The sequence below is a fragment of the Oenanthe melanoleuca genome, chromosome 20 (genome assembly GCF_029582105.1).
Source record: "Oenanthe melanoleuca isolate GR-GAL-2019-014 chromosome 20, OMel1.0, whole genome shotgun sequence".
Taxonomy (NCBI): Eukaryota; Metazoa; Chordata; class Aves; order Passeriformes; family Muscicapidae; genus Oenanthe; species Oenanthe melanoleuca.
The window spans coordinates 121,467-145,758 of record NC_079353.1 but is presented as its reverse complement, the minus strand read 5'-3'; the positions used below and the strand labels follow the sequence as shown (position 1 = coordinate 145,758).

At 36.7% G+C, this 24,292-nt stretch overlaps 1 protein-coding gene across 3 annotated transcripts in view; it reads left to right on the top strand.

The window, feature by feature from the left end:
* Positions 1 to 24,292, top strand: part of SULF2 (sulfatase 2) — an 81,805-nt gene that overhangs the window by 538 nt on the left and 56,975 nt on the right. For 2 of the 3 annotated variants that reach the window (XM_056507742.1, XM_056507746.1), the window contains exon 2: positions 7,419 to 7,492. Coding sequence is in view for 1 of the 3 variants with exons in the window: in XM_056507741.1 (XP_056363716.1) it covers positions 256 to 259; positions 7,419 to 7,492 (78 nt within the window). In the remaining 2 variants the exon portion in view is untranslated. Of the gene's footprint in view, positions 1 to 191; positions 260 to 7,418; positions 7,493 to 24,292 lie in introns of those variants that run through there. The other variant, XM_056507741.1, reaches the window with a different exon arrangement.

The following is a 24,292-nucleotide window of genomic DNA, read 5'->3' as shown; positions in this document are numbered from 1 at the left end:
GTGACTTGTCCAAGGTCACTCTCTAAGGCAGTGGCAAATAACGTGCTGTAGTAAAAACTTCTGATTTCTGGCCCTGGGCTATTCAGCTGCACTGCAAGGCCCCAAGCATAAATCTGGCTGAGCTGTGACTAGGACTCTAATTAGCTACTTTTTTTGTTGTTTTGTTTTAAAATTATGTGTGGATGTTAAAGCATGCAGAGGTGCAGCATCTGTGTCATCTCCTTTGTTTTCTCCAACCTTCAGACATGGAAATAAATGCGTAAGTGGTATGCTTTTCTGTGACTAATAATAAGTAGAAGATTATTGGTAAAAATACAATGTTTTTCTCGAAGCTTTTACCATGGTAATAAAAATTGGTTTTTGGGCTTTTTTAATATTAATAGTGAGTGTTTTCTTATACCATCAGAGAGTCGTTGTGAAAAGCCCTTAAACTGGTTAAGAGGCAGCTGCATTCCAAAATTAATCTGTAGTGCAATAGCTTTTATTCTCAGTGCATGTGAGATATAAGGCATGGCAGGCCATGCTTTAAGAACTTATGCACTAGAATATAATGTGGTTGAGTTCTCCAAAGGATGCAACTGGAGTGTTTGTTTTGGTGCTATCTATATACATAGCAAATCTTTCCTTCTCACACTCCTTTCCAGGAATAATTTCAATGAATTTGCATGAAGATATTCTGTAGTTTATACCTGCTAATGGTTAGTGTTTCTTTTGAATTTCTCACTATGAGGATATTTTTTGGATTAAAAGTATTATTAGAGTAGTCAGAGTCAATCCTTTTTATAGACTGTAATTAATGTTTGCATTTTGTAAAATTTCCTGCAGCAGTGAAACTGTGAAGTTAAAATGTGCTGTTCAAAAGCTAAACTGTCCCTGCTACCGTCTCAGTTTTCCTTAGCTGCTCCTCTTGTTTTCTGTGGGGGGAATAGGAAACAGAATATGAGAGAAGTTTAGTAAAATGCTTAATATGTTAGTGTAAGTAGGACAGCTTTATTTTTAATCTCTATTAAGGAGTTATGTGAACTCTGTACAGTCTTCAAGACAAATTATGGAATTCAAAGCCAGATTTCTGATATCACAGGATTTCCCTTGTGTGGATATTTTGTCATTTCAATTTGGAGGGGTTTGTAGGTGTTTGTTTTAGTCTCATTCAGAAAATAGAGTGTTATTTTCAAATCATTTATTGTATTTTTTTTTTTTCCCCTGGACTTGGATATTTAAAAAAAAAAAAAAGTTTTAATTGTGCTTGTGTTTTGCCTATATAATATTTGGTGAATTTTTTTGTTGCTTAGTATTTGTTTTCTTTTTTTTTTTTTTTTCCTTCAAGATTACTTGTAAGTAGTCTTCTTTTGGGTAATTTCTAGCTGAATTTTGTTTTCTAGTTGAATTTTGAAGTTTGTCCGTACTTCATAAACTCATTTGATTAGTTTGCCCTTTTACTACCAGCTTTTCCGTCATTTCTTCTAAATGGATAGGAAAATGTCTGTAGTTTTTTTTAATCTAAGTAGCTGGTAGTATTTCATTAAAAAAAAGGTAAGTTGTAATGGATGATGTTTTGCTCTGGCTATGTTTTGTTTTTAAGAGAGTCTATGTATTTCACTGTTGTAACTTCCTTTTGAGCATTTCTGTTATGAGGATCTCAGGTTGGAAGAGTTACAGTTGCTTACCTACAAACGATATTTCAAACAGACTTGGTAATACCAAATTCGCAAATATTACTGATTTACATATATGAATAAGAACCATTGTTGTGAGAGAGAAGGTGGTCAAATAAAGCAAACACTTAAGCTGAGTAATAGAAATACGTATTTTTGAGATGCTAGATTTAATATCTAATTCCAAAAAATCTAAAACATATATTTTATAGTGCAAACTTATATTTTACCTTTCCTTCAGGGTTATTTTTAGAAGTAATTAATTTAAGTGGCAGGTATCTCTAATTTACATCTTTGTAGATAGCATAAAATGATTAAAATATTTTTGAAATAGTTGTTTCCTCTATGAAACACAGTATTTTTTCATCCCTTTTTTCCTCTGAACATACTTCCTTTAGCCATCTGAAGGCATTGTCTTACTGTGGAATTTAGAATTGAGTGAAAGTAAGGTCAAGAACGTCTACAAACCCATCAGACACTCTTGGTTAAAGATTTCAGTGAGATCATACTTCTGGGAAGAATACTCCATGACTTTGCCAATTTTCATGAAGAGCAGATAAAGCCTGCCTTTTCAGTTGTCTCTTGCAGTATTCTTGACAGAACATGTTCTTGTTTTTTATCAGTATGCTGGTTATGAATTTTTGTTTAACTTTTGGAAATGGTCTGACTTTCTCCATGTAGTTTGTTGCTAGTTAACTGCTTCTCCACTGCCTGTCCCTACCACTCTTCCTCACCCTTCTCTTAAATGGTGTGGGGGAAGAAATTCTGAAATGATAATACAAGTTCAGTAAGGGAGGATTTCAGCTAATTAATGGCTGACCTTGTAGGAAGAAAAAGGATGTGTAATATTTCTGAATTCTATAAAAATGTTATACTAGTTTTACTTTGTTTTGTATTTCTGTGCATGTTTTCCAGCATTAGTTCACCTTTTGCAGTAAAATCAGAATAGCAGCTCTAAGTTCAGAGAGTTTAAACAGTTTGGGAGCTGAAAGAAAAATTCTGATGAGTAATCATTAGTACTGATTAGCCATATTTAATGGATTGTTGGGAGAGAGTGTTGAAATAAAATTAATCTATTAGGCTATTAGTTGTTGCTAACCTATATATAGTATTCTGAAATGAAGGTTGCAGCTTTGTGGTGATGGGTAAACAACTGTAAATGTCAATACGTAAGGCATGAATGTCCTTAATGTATCAAGAAATGGCATAAATATTAGACCAAATTTCATTGCTCCTGTTTGTTTCAAGACTTTATTTTGAGGTGGGTTTATAAGCAATATTATCAAGCGTGTACTGAAGGTGGTGAAAACATGTTTTGAACAATGGAGTGCCTCAGCTTGTATTAGCAGAAATTGGAAAATAACTTGGTGTGTATTTTATTGGTCTACTTAAAAAATGCCTGTTTAAGAATATCAAAAGTAAAGATAGTACTAGGCCACTGCAGATAAGTAACATCCTGGCCTAATCCAGTATTCTTATTCTCACACCAAGGCAGTTAGAGAGACCTGTCAGGCTCAGTGTTTTATCTCCTGTTGCAGCTGATAATAGGCACTTTAGCGTGTAACAAGAATACAGATGCAAAGAGGTATGATAATGAGAAGTCCCCATGGCTCAACAAGTTCTGCTGGTTGTACTGGGTTTACATGTCACCGTTAGGAACCCCTGATGGAATTTCTTTGCCTATTAATGTATGTTTTCACTAAATTGAACCTGTACTACTGTTTTAACAATTCTTGACAATTTATGATTGGATTGCACTTTTCGCAAAGATTCTTGAAGCTTTCTTCTGGATGGTGGTTTGCAGGTTTGAGCTCTGTTGTGTATGGATCAGTAAGGTGATAAGAAGAGAAGATAACTAACTTGAAGATACGTGTGTAACTGTGATTGGAATAAGATTGTTTAGGAAAAAAAGACAGCTGAAAAAGAGAGGAGATTGTTAGAAAAATGGCAGGTTCAAAGAGAACATTTCCAATGAAAGAAAACACTTAATGATTCTCTATGACTTAGTTAAAAAAAAAACAAACAGTAAGACTTGTTAATTTAAAACTATATTCTAAGTCCCATGTAAGCTTTATTCAGAAGCAACAGCATTTAGAATTGCTTATCTGATGACCTGTGAATGTATTTGGTATATTGTGTTAAGCTGGAATATGGTAAGGATTTCTTTGACTCTTGGTAGGCATAGAGCTGAGGCACTTAATAAACTAATTTCCCAGACAGCCTTTTATGGGTTGATTTACTACTGCATTGTAAAAAGGTATCTCAGGAGTTTAATAACATTTAGCTGGCTGTAAATTTTAGATGTTACCGAATATTTCGCATCATCTATTGGAGGATGGGCGGAAAAACAAATTCCAAACAATGACACTAAAGCATATGGTATGGAAACCATATTGTATTGGGGGATGATTTCATGGTGGTTCTTCTGATGTCTAAATGCTGTTATGTTTTACATCATCTGTTCTGCAAACCCTGTGCTGCAGAAATTATATGTTCATGTGATTATGAAGCTAGACTGGTTAGTACTATGGAATGGAGTTTTGCTAAACACTGATTTTATTTTTTTTTTTCAGTTCTGATCTTGTTGAAAGTTTTGGCAAGAGAACGCATAAGCCACATTTCTGCAGCTTTGCATTAAGTAATGAAAAGTTTAAGGTTTATAAGTTACTAAATCAGGTGCTATAAGTCTCTGAATTTTAGGAAAGATACACACTTTTAATAAAAATTTTACTGCAGAGAATTAAAGGTTTTGAACTTCTTGCTTAAATCTATTTCTTTTGAAAATCTATCTAATCCTGTTTCAAGGCCTTAAGATCAATCTACTTTAAAAAAGTGAATCAACCCCTCAGGTTTGAAATACATTATACAGAATTCTTGATTAATCATGTTGTCTTTCAGAACTCTCCTCTTTAATGCAGACTGATGCAAATGTGTTGGTACAAGCAGGTTCTAAATGTTTGTTTAATATTTTCAATTCTTGCAGAGTTTGAGGTATTTGGCTTCTCATGTTAGAGCTGCTGAGATATGTTGTTCATAAGAGACATATTTTGAGGCAAAATACTTATATGTTATTTAGGTGCTGACCAAAATCATTAAAACCTAATGATCTGGGTTTTTTCTTAACCCACATGATTTTTTTTTTAGACTTGTGTATTGACTACTTTCTTGTCAACCCTATTTTGGAGGAAAAGCTTTCTTAGATATTTTTCAGTGTATTAAAAAAAAAGGTTAAAACTCTAGACTGCATACAATGTTAAATATTCAATATTTGTGCATGTATTTGAATTCTTAGATTCAGAACCATTTAAGTTGTATGCATGTGCATGTAGACACTGTATTTTGTTTAATCAAATTAATGTGACATCAGTTGAAAGTGGTATGAATCATGACAGACATGGTGCCCTGGTATCTAAGATACATCAGCATCCTGATAAGTTACTTGCTTTCCTGCTGTGAGAACTGGTTGCTGTATTTGATTCTTTAGCCGAATACAAACTAAATTAAATCTCCAGTGACCTATATTGTGCTGTAGCTAATGACCCAGTTAACCTCTGGTTAATTTTCTGTCTCTTGGTATCCTGGGAACAGGGACATGTTTATTTCAGTAACCACAAACCTTTAGAAATGTGCCACTGGCATTTATCATTCCAGAGTTCTGTGTTTTAACAGAAATTAGCTAATGGGCCATGGGAGTCTGCAGAAGTTGTAGAATGCCAATGAGGAGCTTTCTTTCACTTTTCCTCCACCCTGATTTACATGACTAAGCTTTTAGCTTTTCTTGATTTTGTTTTTGTTTCTTGCATATTGATCTGTCTCCTGTGGAGGAAACAAACTAAAGTGCAGGAGGACATTACTGCTGGCAGCTACCCAGGAGCTCCCCTCTTTTTCATGCTTTAAATTAAGCTAGAACCAATACAGGTGTTGGTAGGGAGGTTTGCAACTGATGCAATTCTCTAATTGAATGGCTGTGTTATGCAGATAAACCTGAATATAACCATAAAATAGTTATGAAGATCTTGTCTAAGGGCAGATCTTTTCTGATGCAAATGGGATTCTCTGGCACCTGGGTGGGCTCATCCATGAAGTTTACATACATTTTTAAGGAAGTGAAGTTATACAGCAGTTGGCTGAAAAATGCGGAATGATTATTCACACCCATTTCTGGTAGCAGTTCATACTGTCTGTATCACAGATCTATTAAGTAACGCATAATCCAAAACAACCTTAGCATTTTCTGACAATTACAACATCGATTGCTTACAGGGCCTTGAGAAACTGCTCTTCTAGAGCCAATCCTTTCTGCACTGTCTGTTCCTTGAAGTTTTTACCACAAATTTCCTTTGGAGATAAAATCCTTACTTAGTTTTTGTTTTGCTTGTCACAGCAACAAGAGCAGCTAGAAATAGCTTTTTGAATGTTCTGCAAAAAGCAGACAGAAACACTTCTACAGCAATCCTGGGACCTTTGTTGTCCATGTAGTGAGATGGGTGTGGCGGGGAAGTGTGGAATTTTGGGCTGTTACAGGACATTTGTTCACACTTGGTTTATTTTGGGATTTTTTATGACACAAGAATCACTTACTGATGATCATATGTTACAAATAAGCAATATCTAGAGGGACAGGAGAAATTTCCTTTTACAGGTTCTTGGGAACTTGGTCTGTTCAGTCAGGCAACTTAGAGAACCACACCAAATAAGCAGTGTCTTTGCTTGGTGTATTCCATGGATATGTTCTGCACTTTTGCTTGAGATCATGTACCTGCAGCAGCTGGGGAGAACTCGCATACCCTTTTATCTGTCCTCATGTCCTTGTTACCTGTAAAACACATTGAACATAATAAAAACGTTCCTGGTACAGGGCTGTACAAATGGGCTTGCTTGCTGTGAAACCACTGCCATCCAAATGGGACTTTGCACTGGTGATTAAACAGATTTTTTCCTGTATTTTAAGAGCATGTATGTAAAAGATCCACCACATTGAGTTCTACTGGGCACTGCAGCCCTTCTCCTTTTTGTAAAGGTGAGGGAAAAAGAGTGAATCTGTAGAAATAATACTGAAGTTGTAGTTTGCTATATTGTTACAATGTGGCTTTGTACTTAAATGATGAAAATATGTCCTGTAATTTCCTGGGATTTTTTTTTCCTTATGGCAGCAGAAGACCTAGAATGTCAGCCTCTGTCTTGTTTTGGTTTTCTTGAAAATTAAGTTGAAACAAAAGGAATTTATCATTGTGAGGTATTAAATCCATCTCTCTTTACTGACTGGAACATCTTGAAAATGAGAACTTTTTCTGTCAGTCATCTGAGACTGCAGGGAATTCTATGTATAAAGGCCATTAAAGTTCCCCACAGCTTAGTCCCTGGTCTTTTCTTTTTATGAGCTTATTCTGTCAGGGTCTGTTAGTTTTGGTATTGTTAGCTGCTTAACAGGATTTCAGATTTGGTGGTGGTCTCCATGGATCCTTTCCCTATTTCAACTCTGAATATTCCTACTGCTAGAGGAAATAAACAACTGTGACTGAGAAGATTGGAATTACACACAGTGTAATTCCCTTATTCATAAATTTATAAGGGAATTGCTTCTCTTCGGTAGTGGTTGAAAAGAACCAGATTGCAAACTTCAAAAAAAGTTAGGAGCATGCTTTTTATATCTTTCAAATCTCAAGCTCAGTGGTATCTCTTATGATTAAAAAGAAATCAATGAGATAAATTATTCCTGTATAGATATATCTGATGTTTCTGTTAATTTGTATGAATTTGCAGTTGCTGCTACTAAGCCGAGAAGAACTTTCTCAGATCGAAGAATTCAGGCTGAACCTGAATTCCTTCAAGACCAGGTAAGGAAAATATACTAAGTTTATTGTACTGTGTTCTGGATAATGTTCTCATGTGTGTTAGATTGTGGGTTTTTCATGTTTTCGGTTTGTTTGTTTTTTTTAATACTGTTACCTATTCCCTCCATGTGCAATAACAGATGGGTTGTTTTCATTCTATGCTTATTGCTAGGTAGATCACTTTGAATTTTAGTACTTAAACTGTATAAAGATTGCCTTTCTTCCTTTTGATCAAGCATTTTTGTTCATTAGAAATAGAAAATCCCAGACACTTTCACAGTAAACTTAGAAACATGCATCCACTATTTGTCTCCTAGTGTAGGTTATGCATACACATACTTGGATAAAAAAGAAAGATGAAACAGATCAGAGAAATGACAGAGAGGAATACAACTTACTATATGTGAAACTTTAAGTTTACTTTAAGTTCCTTTACATGTTCCATATGGCCAGGCAAATGTCTGACAGAGTTGCACGCACTGTAGTGGGCTATGTCATACATGGGACACCATAGATGAGTTGTATTTGGGCTTTTGTTATTTATTTATTATTTTCTATCATGTCTCTTAAACCTCCTTTTAAAAAACACTGGTGTTGCAGATGCACATGCAGGATAGAGCTGCAGTTTAAAATATCCAAAATACAAATGTGCTTTTAAGACAGTTCTTAAATCTGTTACTGTAAAGGATGATGTACCAACATTCTTATGCAGGCATGAATGCCATCCTAAATTTATATATTCTGCAGATGATGTTACCTTCTTTATACCTCAAAATGCAGTAGATATTTTGATAGCTTGATGTGAAATTGTCTTGCAAAGTTGCCATGAATGTGACTGAGTTTGTGACAGTTATTCCTACATAAGTCTCTGCTGACCATAAAGTTCATCAAGCTGTGCTTTCTGAAACATAGCTGGAAGGTTGTCAGTCTTCAGCAGTAGCTGTGATTTCAGGATTGCATTGCAGTATAGCCCTCACCGAAAAAGAGAAAATGTTTCAATTTTAGTGTCTCTCTGTCAACCAGAGATTGATTTTTCACTTGTTTCATCTGATCAGGCTCTGATAGTTTCAGTTTGCCTTTGTGCATCTGGTGTATTCAGAATGACTTTAAAGAAATACAGAAATGACTCTTTTGTAAGAAGCTATGACCAAATTTTAAAGAGGTTCAGTATTTATTCCTAAGTAGAAGCCTGAAGCTAATACCATTTGTAAATGTGCGATGCAGTCTTAGAGTTGAGAAAGCTACAGTGACACATATGTGCCAGAATTCTGTCCTTTTTACTGCTGATTCTTCATGTTTCTCCTGACCTGATCTATGTTGTGTATGGTTAATTTAACAAATCTGAATGAACTGTTTCAAATTTAAGTTGTGTTTAATTACCTGCATAAAAATGTAAGAGATGGAAGAAGCTGCCTCTTTCAGACCGCTTCCGAATTTCTTTTGAATATTCTTGTAATGTTAGAGCAGTTGTTTGAATAACGTAACAATTAAAAGCTTTTCTTAGAAATAAGGTGTGGTAGATTATGGTTTGTGTAGCTTTACATGCACAAAATAGTTAGTGCTTGTTCTGTTGTGCAGTACACACCAAAACCAACAACAAGCTTTGGGTGATTTTATGGTAAACTGAAATCTCCTGTTGTTTCTTTTGTTTCTGCTTCTTTATCATAGAATAATGTAGGCTAGAAGGGACCTGTGGAAGTCATTTAGTTGAATTCCTTCCAAGCAGGAGAGTACTTAAAAATTAAATTGTAATTTATTACTGCTATCCCTTGCTATACTATGAGCTGTCTCCTTCCAAATGAAGTGCAGCTGTAGTGTTATGTCCGACCTACTAAATCCATCCAGTCAGCCTCTTGTATGGCGATGGGCATCTCTGATGTCTCTGCTAATGGAGAGTGCAATAGGGATACCCATTTTCAATGAGGAGATGTCTCCATTACATTATTGGAGAAGTTACTAGGGAAAACCCGGAGTAGTTCTTGAATAGCTCAGTCTTCGTTAGGACAAGTCTAGAATATGCCATAAATATTGTCCACTCATCAAAGCATGTCCCACAGAGAATGAGGAGACAGCGTGTCTCATATGGAGATCTCTGCTGCTACCTTAGCTTATTTGGTTCATATTTGGTATTACTGTGTTGCTCTTCTAGCAGAGAATGACCTGACATAGGACAGAGGCAGTTACTGAACCTAAAGAGAGCCAGGAACCCGAACTGAATGCGGTGTAGGATGCAAAACAGGGTTACTGTGACCTTCTTGGTTTGGTGTGACTGGATTCTAGTTATTTTCTACATGAGGGGATCAAACTGAGTCCTCCTCTCATCTGTAAATCAAAGGAAGATGCTTAAGGTGGTTATAGCTGTCTTGAGTCACTGGTGATGGCTAGAATAGTTTCCCAAAAGCTGCAGATTATAGTAGTGGTTTTTTATTTTTTTTTTTTTTTCCCTGGCTTGAATTTACATGCTGTTTCATTGATAGCTTCCATTTTTCTCCACCTGTATTGTCAGCTCTTGCTGGGTTTAGTCATTCTTATTGGAACTTTACTTTTTACTTCTCTAATTTAGCCATCAAACATAGTTTATCCTGGTGGCTAGAAAGGAGTTATAGCTGAAATTGTTGGAAAGGATAAGTGAGTAGAGGAGACCAGAATGTCCCTTCAGTTATTCACATAGAATGAGCTGGTATGAAGGCAGGAGCAAGGAACTTTGCATGTTGTATTTTGGATTTATTTTATTGGACAAATTCAAATAAAATGGGCATTTTTTGATGGTAACAATAAAAAATTAAGAACTACAAAAAGTCTGTTCTGCCTGCTATTATCATCTTTGAAGCTAAATGCCTTTTATATTCCCCTGTAATTATTTTCTCTGTTCTGTTACAATTCCTTGCTCCTGCCTAGAAATTCCTAGTTTAGGAAGCAGCTGCCTTTCACTGACAGTGTGTTACAGAGAGTACTATATTCCGTGTGGTCCACAAAGTGTTTACAAAAATATGACTGGTAGCAAATTTCACTTGTCTTATTTTCTTCAAATGTTATATTATCTAGGCCATAGAATTAAATAGTTACATAAATAATCTACATCAAGCTTTTGGGAGCTCTACACTGGATCTTATAATTTAAGCTCATTCCAGTTTTAGTTTAAACTTAAGAGTAACAAATAAATGAAAAATAGCCAACACTTCCTATAGAAAAATATATGTAAATGGTTTTCTGTTTTGGAAGAAAAGTGTCTTTTCAAGTTGGAACAACAGTTGTTACAACTAGTGGAAAATACAGTATATAATTGTCCACAGAATAATGCTGACATTTTCCCTCCCAAGTGCACCTTTTGTCTTAAAGGATTTTCACAATACAAATATCATACTCTGTAATACACATGTATGTCAAAATCAATGTGCAAGACGTGCTTAAAAGATGAGTGCAGGTGGAATTTGAACATCAGTTTTTATTGAGGCTGTTCCTACACTCTGTACACGTCAAGGCAATTAATGGCAAATGTTGCAGTCCTTCAAAAAGCTTAATTATCCCTGCTCATTCACAACTCCTGTGCTTCCTTAACCCTGTTTTCTGAAAGCCCAGCAGGTCTGGAGAAGCTGGTGTTTGTTTATACAGAATATATCATTGCTTTGACGGGAGGATGTGAGCATTTAAAAATTCAGCAGCTGTTTCAGGTCACTTACAGCTTAAGCTGCTCTTTCGTTTTGAATGATTTATTCAGCTGGGCTCTCATTGAGACGTTAGCAGTTTGCAGAGACTGTAACTATGTGAAGAAAAGATACCAGTTTGTCAGCTTGGGGGAAGGGGAGTTTTGTAGTCAGAAAATAAAAAAAAAAAAAAAATCAGTTCATTTTGTGGTCTGACATGTGGCTATCCTCAGAGTTCTGAAAGAGAAGTGGCTGTCAGCCATGCATTTGTTATTAGAGACTGAAGGGTGGAGAAGGGAGTGTGTGCATGAGGTTAAAAGAGGGTAGCAGGGATTGGAATAGGATATTTCTTCTGAAAGACGTGAGAGAAGGTACATCTCTGCATATTTAATGCCTTAGAGGGAAAAAGAGAGGGAGTCATCAGAACTATAAGCAGATACGAATATGAAGCTGAGCTTTCCTCCAGCTTGAGAATAAGATACAGTACATGATGTTAAAAAGAAATAACTGCAGTGCTAAATAAGAGATGAGTGTAAAGTATATAGCTCTTAATTGACTCATCTGCTATGGCTGTTCACAACAGTAGGAAGTTTGTCAGATGTGTGGCACAAAAAAATAATTCAAAGTGAGTTTGACAGTAATGCTGAAGTCGTTAGATGCAAACTTCATCTGCAGGTGCAAATTGATAATTTCTAGAAATCAAGAAGGATGGATGTTACCTCTGTAAGGTGGGATGCTTTGGCTGAATGTGTATTAGCAGGATGATAAAGGATTTTACCTTTTTCTGTTTACTTGTGCCTGTATTTTTATGGAGTGTTTTAGACGAGCTCTGAAGATGACATCCATTCTTGCATGTTACTATAGACTACTTAAAAATGTGTACTGTTTCAAAAATTCTTCAGTTGGTGCTTGGAAATTGAATTATTATTATGCATTGTTAGCAACAAGTTTTGCTTTCCAGTTTATCTTTCATTTAGTCATCTTGTCTATTAAGAAACAATACTCTGTGTAAAAAGAAAGGATCAGTTAAGGATGACTGGGATAAATTGCACTGTCTGTGACACTTGTAGAGGTAAATTTATTTGATTGTTTAACCAGGTACACATTTGTCCTGCAAGAATTATGGATATTACTGTGCTTGAGGGCAGTTGTTTTAATGTTTTTGTCCCCTATGAAATATACTACTTATATCAAGAGCAGAAATTACAAATTATGTCCAGAATCTTTAGTTTCATTCAGTACAGCACTGAACCCCCAGGGAGGGGTCACTAGTCTTAAAGTAATCTGCAACAGTGTTCCAGTGAACTCCAGGTGAGAGTAAATTAAATCCAGAGTATATATTTGTCTACTGAAATAGCAAGCAGGTTAGCCACTCACATCTTTTTTTCATGGATTTCTGACCTTGTTGATGTTGAATCATTCATCTGACCTTTCATTCTCCATGAAAGGGGAAATATGATTTGGTCCAAAATCTTTAGTGGATTTTGATGCACTTGAGAAGAGAAAGTATTCTAGTACAGTGTGAGGTCCTACTGGGTGAATTGAATGGATTGTACTATGCCTAGTTAAAAGAACACACAGATTTTTCCCTTTCAAGGGAAACTGAGTATCTGACTATCTTCATAAAGCACTGTGAAGCTATAATTAATTGTCAAAACCCTACGGGTGAAGTCCACACTGCTCCAGAACATAAAAAGGATCTGTTTATTACCTGTAATATCATGACTGTTTCCTTGTACAGTAATTCATGTCAATTATTGGTGGTGTCTATAAACTTGAAATTCTATTGTTTGTCTGCTAAGGATCTTGGGAGTGTGATCTTTTAACTGAGCTACAGTATTTTAGATTCCATCTGTAGTACAAAAATTGTCTAGGGACATAAATTACAGCAATTAAAATTAGCTAGAGGAGAGAGAATGATGCATTATTAATTGACATAATCATTAAAGGACTGAAAAGAATCTAAAAAAAATACAATGTCCATACTTAAGCACTAAACGCGACAGGCAGTGTGCAAAGACCAGTGGTTGTATTTAATGCCTAAGGCTATTAAGACACAGGCAATTATGTGGAATTTTATGACTATGGATTAAGATCACTCCAACATACTAATAGTATGTTAAAACGGAAATTTTTTTCCTACTTTGAAAACTGGAATAGTAGTGCAATGAATTTCTATCTAAAGAATGTGCAGCACTGTATTTTAAAGAAAATGGAAACAACAAGGAATTGTAAGGAAATCCCATCTGTAATTTGGTGAATTTAGGCAAAAAGTTAATGTTATTCAGCATTAAATATAATAATCTGAGGTCATGTAAAGAAGAATAAATCTGGGTACACTGAAGAATGAAGATTTAATTAGGAGTCTCTTTATACCTCAGAAACAAAGTCTTGTCATGCTGAGAAATGCACCAGAGTGAGTAAGAGGCTCATGGTAATGTTGCTGTATATCATCTACTTAATTTTTCATAAAACTTCTTGTCAGTGAGTTTCAGGGATTTACCTGCTTCAGCTAATTTGCTTTATTGGAAATAATGCTTGTTTTGTAAAATATCTCGCTTACAGTGCTGTAGATGAGGAAAAGGGGAAAGTGATCTGTTTTTCATGAGAAAAGAGTTTTAATAATTGATTTGCAAAACAAAATAGGCTACAAATACTGGAGGTGTTAGGACAGTAGTTTACTTGTTTTGACAACTAGTGGGACAATGTATGTCTGCAGAGTGGAGAGTTAAAACTACAAACATCTCAAATTTTCCTCACCTAAGGGAACCATGGCAATTTTTGGCTTTTAAAAACTTGCCTATGGTTGCCTATTCTACTTGCTAAGAATTCAGATTTCTAATTTGTCTCACTGTCTAGTCTAAAGTTTAAACACTGAATGTGATTAGCTTTGCTGAACAGATGTTGAATTAAATGGCATCTGTTGATTCAGAGAATCCGAGTAGTGTCAGAGTTCAGTTACTATGCTTTCAGGAAAGCCTCCTGTTGCCAAAATAAGCTTTCTTTTTTCTATTTCCAATTTCTATGCCAGTCTCCATCAACTTGCAGCTGGATGCAAGAAAAGCATGTATATATAGCCACTGGCAATACAAGTGTACAGCTACATCTTCTCTAAGCCACTCATGCATTACTTGCTCTGCTGGCAAGTTAAGGGGGGCTCCCTGTTTGCCTATATTAGACAGGTGCCTTTTTGCCTGAGTATTTTTGACCAGCTAGTATCCTTCTGGATGCCAGGAAGCAGATATGCTGTGACTCTTGTCCACTTGGCTGTTGATTGGTAGTTAAAGTCTGTCATGTAACCTCAGAGACAGCAAGAGCAAGGCTGGCTGTACTTCTGTGTTCAGTTAGTAAAAGAGTTTGCATGTTCCAAGTTGAATGATTCAGCACTGTCACTCTGAATGGCTTTATTATATCCAGCACTTTATTATTTTAGCTTTAGATACTTTGGTGTTACATCCTTAAAACTGCATTGGTTTGGATTAACTGTTTGGTAGTCAGAGGATATCTTATGTTGCAGTGTGCATTAGTATTGGTTTTGTTCTCTTGGGATGTTTCTGTGATTCAGTTCGTGATGCCAACCAGAAACTGTGGAATTTAAGGTCTCTGGGGTCTAAGTAACTAACAAATTTCCATTATTCCGTTCCTGTGTTCCATTAATTTTGCTGCTGCTCTTTTCAGACCGACTGTGTGACCAGCTCATGGCCTGGAGCTGTAATCATGCACTGCATCAATCATTAGAAGTGAACCAGAATGGTGAATATTCTTTCAAGTCATATAGGCAAATAAGTTTGGCTCATATTTTCAAACACTGTTTGATGTCAAAAAAGGAAATATGTGTCCACAAACTCAGCTATGTTCTACTCTGCTCTTTGGCTCATGTTTTCCTGCAGTGTAACAAAGTAAAATCAAGTGCATGAAACCCAAGGAACCAAATCTGGCCAGGAGAGTTCCCCATGCTATTTGCACATATGTAGGCTTATGTGTACTATGTTTAATGACGCATCATTATTTATTTTCCTTTCTTGAGCTTCTTGTGCCATTTATCACATTCTATGAGGTCAACTTCACTTTCATAAACAGTTTATTAATAATCTTCTTTCAGTTAGCATAGCCAGGGAACAACACCTCACCTGCAGTAGTGGCATTTTTCATATTGGAACTACTTTACTGCATTCTTTTTGACAGATTAAAGTCATGCTGTGGATGGTACACCTTGTATATTCCCATTTAACTTACAAAATAAGTGATACTGGAAGGTTTGCAGTGGCCTTTGACAAAATATAAGATTTTAATCACCAGCAGGAGATCCTAGAGAAGTCACTGTCATGCAACCTGAGCTGCTACTGCATAGTAGCCATAGTGTAAAAAGTTACTGACAACTAAGTGTTGTAGATGCATGGTACATGGCAAACTTCTGATGAGAGTTTTACTGGTCTGTGTAGTTTGGTCTTGAGAATATCTTTTGCAAGTGTGTTACACATTTTAATAGTGTGATATTCAGAAAAAACAACCACATTAATGAAACATATTGCTTGATGAGTTAATTTGATTTCCTCTGGTTCTCATATTCTACACTGAGGTTAGTGGAGTTGGGGTGGCATAACTTAGGACAAACAGGACAAAACACGATGTCAAGAAAAAAACAGTGCTGAGAATTCCAGAAAAGAGCAATAGGAGCTTGAGGTCTTTTTTTTGTAAGACCACAAATTCTCCCACTTTTAGTTCCTTATCTCTAACTGAGTTGTACAAGAACCTGACAGTTTTTAATCTCTTACCTTTTTGTTGTTGGTTTTTTTTGTTTGTTTGTTTGGGTTTTTTTTGAGGGGGCCTCTATTCTGAAATATTAAGTTAGCATTACTGCTGTTCATACTGAGCTGATAATGTACTTATATAGATCGTTTAGTGCATAATTTTCTAGATATTATAGATGAAAATTAGGGTTTATATGTACTCTTTTTAAGGTACAAATGGAGTTCTTTGACTTTCTTAAAAATGCTATGTTTTTGGTAAGCAGAGAAGAAGCCAGCTACGGAAATATTACATTGCGTATTGTTCTTGTTACAGTTGCTATTACAGTGCTGAAGTGATGCTTCCGCTGAGAAAAAAGCGTGATAGGCAACTGAGAATCTACTTGAGCCAAATCACATTGACTAACGCTTCTGTAACAGAACATGGCTTTGCATTTTTCTTTTTGTGGGAATTTGTAGTGTTAACTTCCTCCTTAATCTTGGCCTCCTCTTTCCTAGCAATGTGTTTTGCAAGGCAAAGAAGTGCTTTGTATTTTGTGATCTGCTATTATTTTCATTTATTACATTTTACTTTCTTTGTTGACCCTTAATTTCATTTTATCATAACTTGGCATGTTGTTTAGTTGCTGTTTTCCTGAGGTCTGCAGCTCCCCTGCCCTCGTCATGTCACTTTTGATTAAGCAACTGCAAAGCCCGTTACCCAACTTCTAAAGGGTAAAAGTCAAAAATCAATAATGTTCCAGTCCTCCCAAAAGGAGCAGTAGCAGCAGCGAGAGGTAAATGAATGATTAAACATGATTAATAACAGTGTAATGGAAGATGCAAAGTAGGGAAAAGTGCTCACTTTAGCCTAAACTCAGAGATTTATTGCTGAGTACTACAAATAATGGAATCATCAATCTTCCAAGGACTAAAAAAGGCATCTGATGCAGCCATTTTAAAATGCAGTGAAAAAAATCTTGCCTCTTCATCATTGTCACTTGTGGCCCAGTAATTCTGTATATAAAATACATGCTGCTTCAAAAAATAGGTATGTAAACTTCATAGTTAAAATTGTTTGCCTCTTGTACAGTTTAAAGTTGCCAAGATTGTTGGCAAAGACAAAAAAAATAGCCAGTATTGTTGATTACTCTGAATGTTTGTACAAAGATAAAAGTGTTCATATGTTTTGTAAGATGGTAATTGCACTTACTCAAACAGGTGATAAAGGAATGTTGCTAAAGGAGTGAAAAGAGAAACTTGCCAAGGACATAAGGCAAAGAAGATAATTTAAAAGCTAGAGCTCCTATGGGATAATGGAAAAAAAAAATTAATGATATATGCTCAACAATGCCTAATATTTGTTTATTGACAACTGAGAGGGCTAGCTAGAGGCAGGACCAATTTCCTTACCTTGCTCACCAAAGGTGGAAATATGCAGAAATGGAGAGGAGTCAGTATTACGTAACTGGAATAGTTTTGTTAGCTGTTAGTGGCTGAGAGTTAAGTTGTCCATGTCCGAGAAGAAGACCTTCCAGGCCAGTCCAACTTCTGCAGGAAGCAATGCTACGGATTTCAGTTGAAATTCTATATTTTAAGAGTTCTGAATTTGCATCCTGGAAAAGAGTGATATCTAAGGTATCTCAAAGCCATTCCTGCACAGCAAAATATGTCTGCATTTCTAAAGGTGTGTGGGTGGGAGCAAGCTCAGAGAAGCATAGAAATCTCTACTTGGGGCAGATATAATAGCAGGGAGTCCTGAAGGACTGTGTGTTGTAGCACAGAGCAACATCTCCATGTAGCGCTACAGCTTCCTCTTTGTGTAATGAAACCTTTGGAAAACCAAAGGCTTGTAAAGGCTCTTCATTTGGTAGGAAAAGTAGAGCACTGGTGAATTCTTTGGTTTTTTTCTTTTTATATTTGAATAAACTAAAGCTATTCTGAGTTCAAGAACACATTGTTATCTTGGTTTTCAGTGCTGACTTCTTGCATAGTTACATTCTAGATGCCTGAATTAATCCCGTGGCTTTTAATAGATATGTCATCACTGTTCTGGGTTTTATTCTCACCATCATGTTCTCTCGCATGCTTCCTCACTTCCCTAGTAAAAAAAATCCTTTTAACTTTGACATCTTTGTACCTTATGTTTCACATAACCCATTAGCTCTTCAGAGGAATTCCTACTATGATCTATTCTTCTCTTGTATTCTCCTTATTCCCTTGGATCTACTCTTCTTATACATATGCATGTCTTTCCTAGATATATGGAGTCCACTCATCTTACAGAAATCTGTTCTGGAGGATTTGTGCCTTTTTTGTGAAGTTTTCATCTAGTGATTCTGATACTTCACTCACTTTCACAGTGAGGTCAGGAAGCTGCAGCTATCTTGGACCCCTAGATCCATTGCCCAGTGACATCTCAGCATTCTTGCAGCAGCCTCTTTTCGTTTATTACACATATTTTTTGTTTGCTATGGGGTCTGGTACTGATCTTCCAATTGCATTAAAATCAGCTATTTTAATTTTAACCATTTTCCCCTGGAAGAACAGAAATGGTATCCTGAGGTGTTTTCCAATTATTTCAAGTAATTTGAAATAATAAGTAAGGTTTTTTTAATAATTTAAATTAATCCACCCTATTTTCTTTAACATTCTTGACTGTACTATGGTGCAAGAAATAAAAAGCTTTTTTTATTCTACCAGTGAAGGAAGATGACACAGTTGCCAGTTCTACTGAGTGGTATGGTGGTATTCCTGTTCCTGGGCAGTTCATTATGTTTGATACGATCAGTTGGGTTGCATCATCAAACTCTGAGGCCCGTTTGAATGGGAACTGCAGTGTATTAAATTTTATTGCATGCATGCCATTGTTTCTTGTTGGCATTCATTGTGAGCCTGCTTCTCTCTTCTCTCCTGGCTTTTATTAGCTTTTGGAGCTGTTTAAAGGGGAGGAATCTATACACATGGATTTAATGTTATTTGCTGTCTATACAGACAGTTTATATTCATTTGATTCATCTAAATTATTCCTGTATTTCTGTCAGTTTGGAGTGTAGCCAGAAAAAATATACTCTGGCAGACACATTCATGGATTGACCTTTTCTCAATCAGTGAACTAACAGCGCACTTGATATAAAATTTTGGGACTGTGACCTAGGCTGCAGCTCAAGCCATCAAATTTTCTGCTTCCAGCAGTGGAATATATTGCCTGCTGAACTCTGCTCAATCATTTTGTCTTTTAACCTTTTTTCATTTTAGTGAGTATTGACTTACTGTATAAGCTTCTACCTTTTCCTTCTCAGGTGAAAAGGGACTGGAGAACTCTTGTTTGTCATTCCATTTGGTACATCATCTCTGTGCCTCACTGCAGCAGCACAGGAGATGACAAAGCATGGAGCTAAGTCAGAGGCCTCTGGGCACTTAAATATGGACTCCTAAGTTGGGCATATGGAATTGTTCAAGTGTCCTGAGAGCTGTAGCTCTAGTCTGTGGGGCTCAACCTGTCTGAAAAATAATCTCCTAAAGCCCTGTGGAAATATACTCAGATATTCTCATGTCAGACACTCCTGTTTGGCATGAGAAGTACTGAATGTGCTTTTGGACTCTCGAAGAATCCTCAAGAATTACTGCCGGGGTCAGTCATGAGAGTAATGAGCATAGTAATAACATAAAGTAAACTGAAGTACAAATAAAGAGGTTGCATTGCTGGACATCAAGAGTGTTTGACTACAGTTTCAGGACCTAAAAAAGCTACATAAATTTTCAGAACTATTCTGTATGGCTACTTCAGAAAAATCAGTCCTCTCTGTTTTAGCGGTATAAATGATATTTACTATAAGTAAGATATATTACCTGTAATTTGTTGTTTATTGGCAATGCCAGAGCTTTGCAGTGATAGAAAAATAAACTGTGCTTCTGGTTATTAATACATTTCTCTCTGAATTCAGGATCAGTGAATTCAGATCAGAAATAATACATATTATATGCCAGAAGGGCAACCATGAAGTTTAGTTCTTCTGTCTGAGGGTGGCACCTGAGACACTGGCACAGGTTGCCCAGGGAAGCTGTTGCTGCCCCATCCCTGAAAGTGTCAAGGCCAGGTTGGACAGGGCTTGGAGCAAACTTGGGATAGTGGAAAGTGTCCCTGCCTATGGCAGGAGATTGGAAGGAATGATCTTGAAGTCCCTTCCAACCCAACCAGTTCTATGATTTGAGACATCACTGGGTCCGTGGCCAGTAATGATATAGTACGTGGCCAGTAATGATATAGTACGTGGCCAGTAATGATATAGTGGTTATGAATCTAAGTTTTGTCACATGCAGAAATCTTGTCACTATCTTATGGAAGATTGTAAACTCTAAAGGCTGGGAAGTGAAGCCAAAGTTCCTATGTCGGTTCAACTTTGTTTTAACATTTTGGAAATGAAAGTAAAATGTTCTTTAGCCAGAGGCAGCATATGTTTCTGTTCCAGTGTCTTTAGTCTCAAACGAAGTAGAAAGAATTTGGATGGCTTTAGTGTCCCTTAAACATTATATAAATAATCTCTACCCTTGATACTTGATAGAAAAAAAATGAAACTGATTTGTCATTAAAAAACAACTTTTTCAAAATTATTGTAGTTTATATTTTAATAATGCCCAAGGTAGACGATGTATCTTTCAAAAGACTACACGTTACCAGTTCTGAGAGTAATGAAGCTACCATAATAACTCTATCAGAACTTCATGTCTACTTGCTGATACACCTCTGTGGTCTCTAGAGGAATTAACCTGCATACCCAAATGACCTTACACAATGGGAATCAAGAAATCCCCAAGGTCCTTGCAGATGATCAGTAAGAGAGATGCCAATGACTGGTAGGTGAGCATTTCTCATAAAGTAACTACTGTATCTCTGATGAATCAGTCCTGACCCTCAAGGGAAATCCACAAAGCACCTTCAAAAGATAAGCCTTAATATTAAAATTCATGACTGATAAAAGGTAAAAATTACATACTTATTAGACTGGTTTTAAAGGTATTGTAATTTTCTTAACCTCTTTTCTCATTTCTCCTACCTCAGTAACAAGTCTGTGTTTTTCAGCAGATGAGTTACTACCTTATTTTAACAATCCAAACTGTCTCATTTTTCTTTGTAAGAAAGCCTTTATATATCAGAGATATGAACTACTTTCACATGGCTTGATTAACACATTAGTTAAATTCAGAGCAGGTTAACTTTGAAGATAGCTGCTTGTGTTTCAGATCTGAAGAAGTGCTTGTTATGCCTGAGGCCATGTCTGTTCATTCCCATCTGTAGCAGTTGATCTAATAACAGGTATCATCCCACCATAAGCTTTTCCTCACTCATGCTCTTGATGCAGGAGAACCAGAAAATTGCTTTCTGCATGTGTGAAATGCAGGCAGTTGTGTAATTTTCCCTGCTATTATTTCTTGCAATTGTCCATTTGAAGCTCAGCTTAGAATATGTAAAGTCAGATCCAGATTTATATATTGCTTTGTAAAGTATTTGAGGTAGAGGGGGAGAACTGCTAAACAATGGAAATTCAAAGACAATTAAAAGCAAAGTAAACTCAACTGTCCTTATGGAGATAAAGTTCAGGTGTATCTGTTTGGACTTTTTTCCTACAGGATAGGTCTTTGTAAGTGAAAGTACTTCTGCCGTGAGTGCATCAAATTCACCTGAACCTCAAGACTGCAAACAAAACCTTTCTATGGCAAAAAGTGTATAACATAGATTGTATAGCTGTGCCAGTGTGTGAAATGTTCAGCCAAGACATGGAAGTGACCACTCAGGGTGCTTGGACTGGGCTGCTGAGATAAACGGGGCTGGTGTGGCCGCCCCAGGGGAGCCTTGGCTAACGGCGAGTGCCAGGGGAGTGCTGGAGGGACTGATGGCTGGCGCTCTGAGGCCTGCTGCTCTAGCCATCCTCTTTATCAGTTGATAATACATTTTTCTGCTTCAATACTTACAAATCAGAGCATAGTTGTTTTTAGACAGACATTAAGTATTTTATTGTTACATACTTTATTATTTTCTTAGGAGATCTTATTTAGGTAAGGGACTGGCTGTTAACTTCCCTAGAAGAATTTTTAATAAAAGATAATGTAGTCGTCTTTCATATCTTACATCACATACCAGATTGTGCTGAGAGTGCAGCTAATCATCAATTAACAGTTGATGATTGGCTTATTAAAGAAAAATATGAATCCTTTATAAAAAGGAAAATTCTTTATTAAAATAAATTACTAAATTATTGCTGTCTTACAGGCAGCTATTTTAAGCGTTGCTTATTAATGGGGTTAAAGAAGGCTACTGTTCTTCCTCTTATGGGCTGTGACCAACAATAGTTCATTTCTAGGTAGTGAATAAAATTACTTCCTTTATTTAAAAAGGAGATTCCTTAAAGGTTTCTTCATCATTGCATGAGTCAGTTTTCAGACTTTCTTGTTTTACCAGTAATTTCACATTATTTTATTGCCTTAGACTTCAAATAAACCACAATATTTTAAATACATCTGTATCCCTTGAGGTTTCTGGCAATAGGGAAACTAGCTGAAATCACTAAACCACTTTAAGTTTGGATATACAATAGTTGTTACCCATCCTGTTTTGTAACCATGCCAGAACAAATTCTTTTGAAATGCATGAGATGGAAATGTCATTCTCTCAAAGAGGAAGACCTTCCACTTTGCAGTGTTGTCTCAGAGACCAGGGGTTGTATTATCCTCTTAATGCACTTGCATAACTCCCATTAACATTAATGGAAGTTAGATGCACTCCCTGTGAGGTGAACACACTCTTTTGTTGAAATGAGCTATCTATTGTGACAGATTTTCCAGTAATATTAAGTCAAATTTAGATTCCTATGCTAATGTCACTAATCCTAGTTTTAGTTTATTTTGATGTTTTTAGTTTATATTAATGAAATGGTAGCTTTATATTAGGTCATCTGTTCCTTAAAATGGAAAGTTCCATTTACAGTCCTCTAGAAATACAGGAAGATAGTTAATTTTCTTCTTCAATGTGGATTGTGGACCACTGTATTGCACACTGAATATTTTCTTTAGCTTGGTAGTTACTGCTTCCAATCCCTTTAGAGGCAGTTCATAGAGCTTTGCAGGTAGCAAACTGTGGCCTGTGGTTAGAACAGAGGAATGCTAGGCTCCTCACTCTGTTCCTCGCCTGAAAGGCTTTTTGAGTCTGGGTGACTCAGCTGCCGTTAGACACTAATTCATGTCTAAAATGAATTAGAATGTCTAGAATGAATCAGAATCAGAACATCCTGGCTCATGGGTGTGTTTGTAAGTTGTTTCATTGTGAGTTGAAAGCTGCTAGCAAAATGTCAGATGTTATCTCAGAAAGTAGTAAAAGAGTTTTATCACAATGTTAGCGAGATGTAGGTTCTGTTTTATGCACATCATGTGGATCTATGATTAGTGTAACTCCCTGTTAGGGAGTGGTTTATTTATTCCAGTACAGTTGTGCTGTTGCAGCCCCTAGTGTGAACACTGTAGTACTGACATGAAGTGTTTCACCTCTATTGTTCATTCCTGTCCATACAGGAGCACACTTGGTACCTTAGCAGTGACATCCTTGTGTTTGGAGGAAGTGTGTGCCATTTCACTGTACAGTATCATACAGTGTCACCCCAAGATGTTAATTTAGGAGCTGCCTGCATAGCCAAGGACAGAGCCAACAGTGAAAAATTGTTCAAGACTAATAGTCTTCTTCAGCAAAGTCCAGATGAAGTCATTAGGGGCAATGCTTGTTTTAAAGCACAAGTCCTAATAAATCATAGGTTGAACAGAATATTAGATGTAATAAGAAGCATCAGGAAATTCTGAGGTAACCTGTGCTGCATGTCTGATGCTTAGCAGCATGGGAATGCTAGAAGAAAATGTTTCATTCTGTCCTGGTTTAGGGCAAATTTGGGAGGGAACCTCTGAATGGGGTCCCTTTAGGAAACAGATTCAAGCAGTCCCTCCCCCAGCTGGTTCGGGGAAGTATTTCCTGGGGGAGAAGTGGGGAAAAAAACCTGTTTATTTAACAGGCAAAGCACTTTCCAGCACAAAATGAGCAATACTAAACAGCAAAACCTCTCGCTGCTCTGAAGAGATGACAAATTCAGAAGAGTCCCTCTGTGGGTCGCAGCCCAGCTCTCTCAGGCTGTTCTCAGTCCCCTCTGTGGGTCACAGCCTGGCTCACTCAGGCTGCTCTCTTTGCCTCAGCTAGCCGGAAACTAACAAAGAGCAAAGGAGAGCTCTCTCCTGCTGTCCACTGCAGACAGCATAGTCTGTGTGAAGGATGCAGGGGAGTAAGTGCAGTCCCTGATAACAAACTCGGCACCTCTTCTCTTCCCCCTTCACTCCTGATCCAGTCTTAAAGCTGCAGAACTCAATATTCAACACTAACAGAACAGACAATTGGG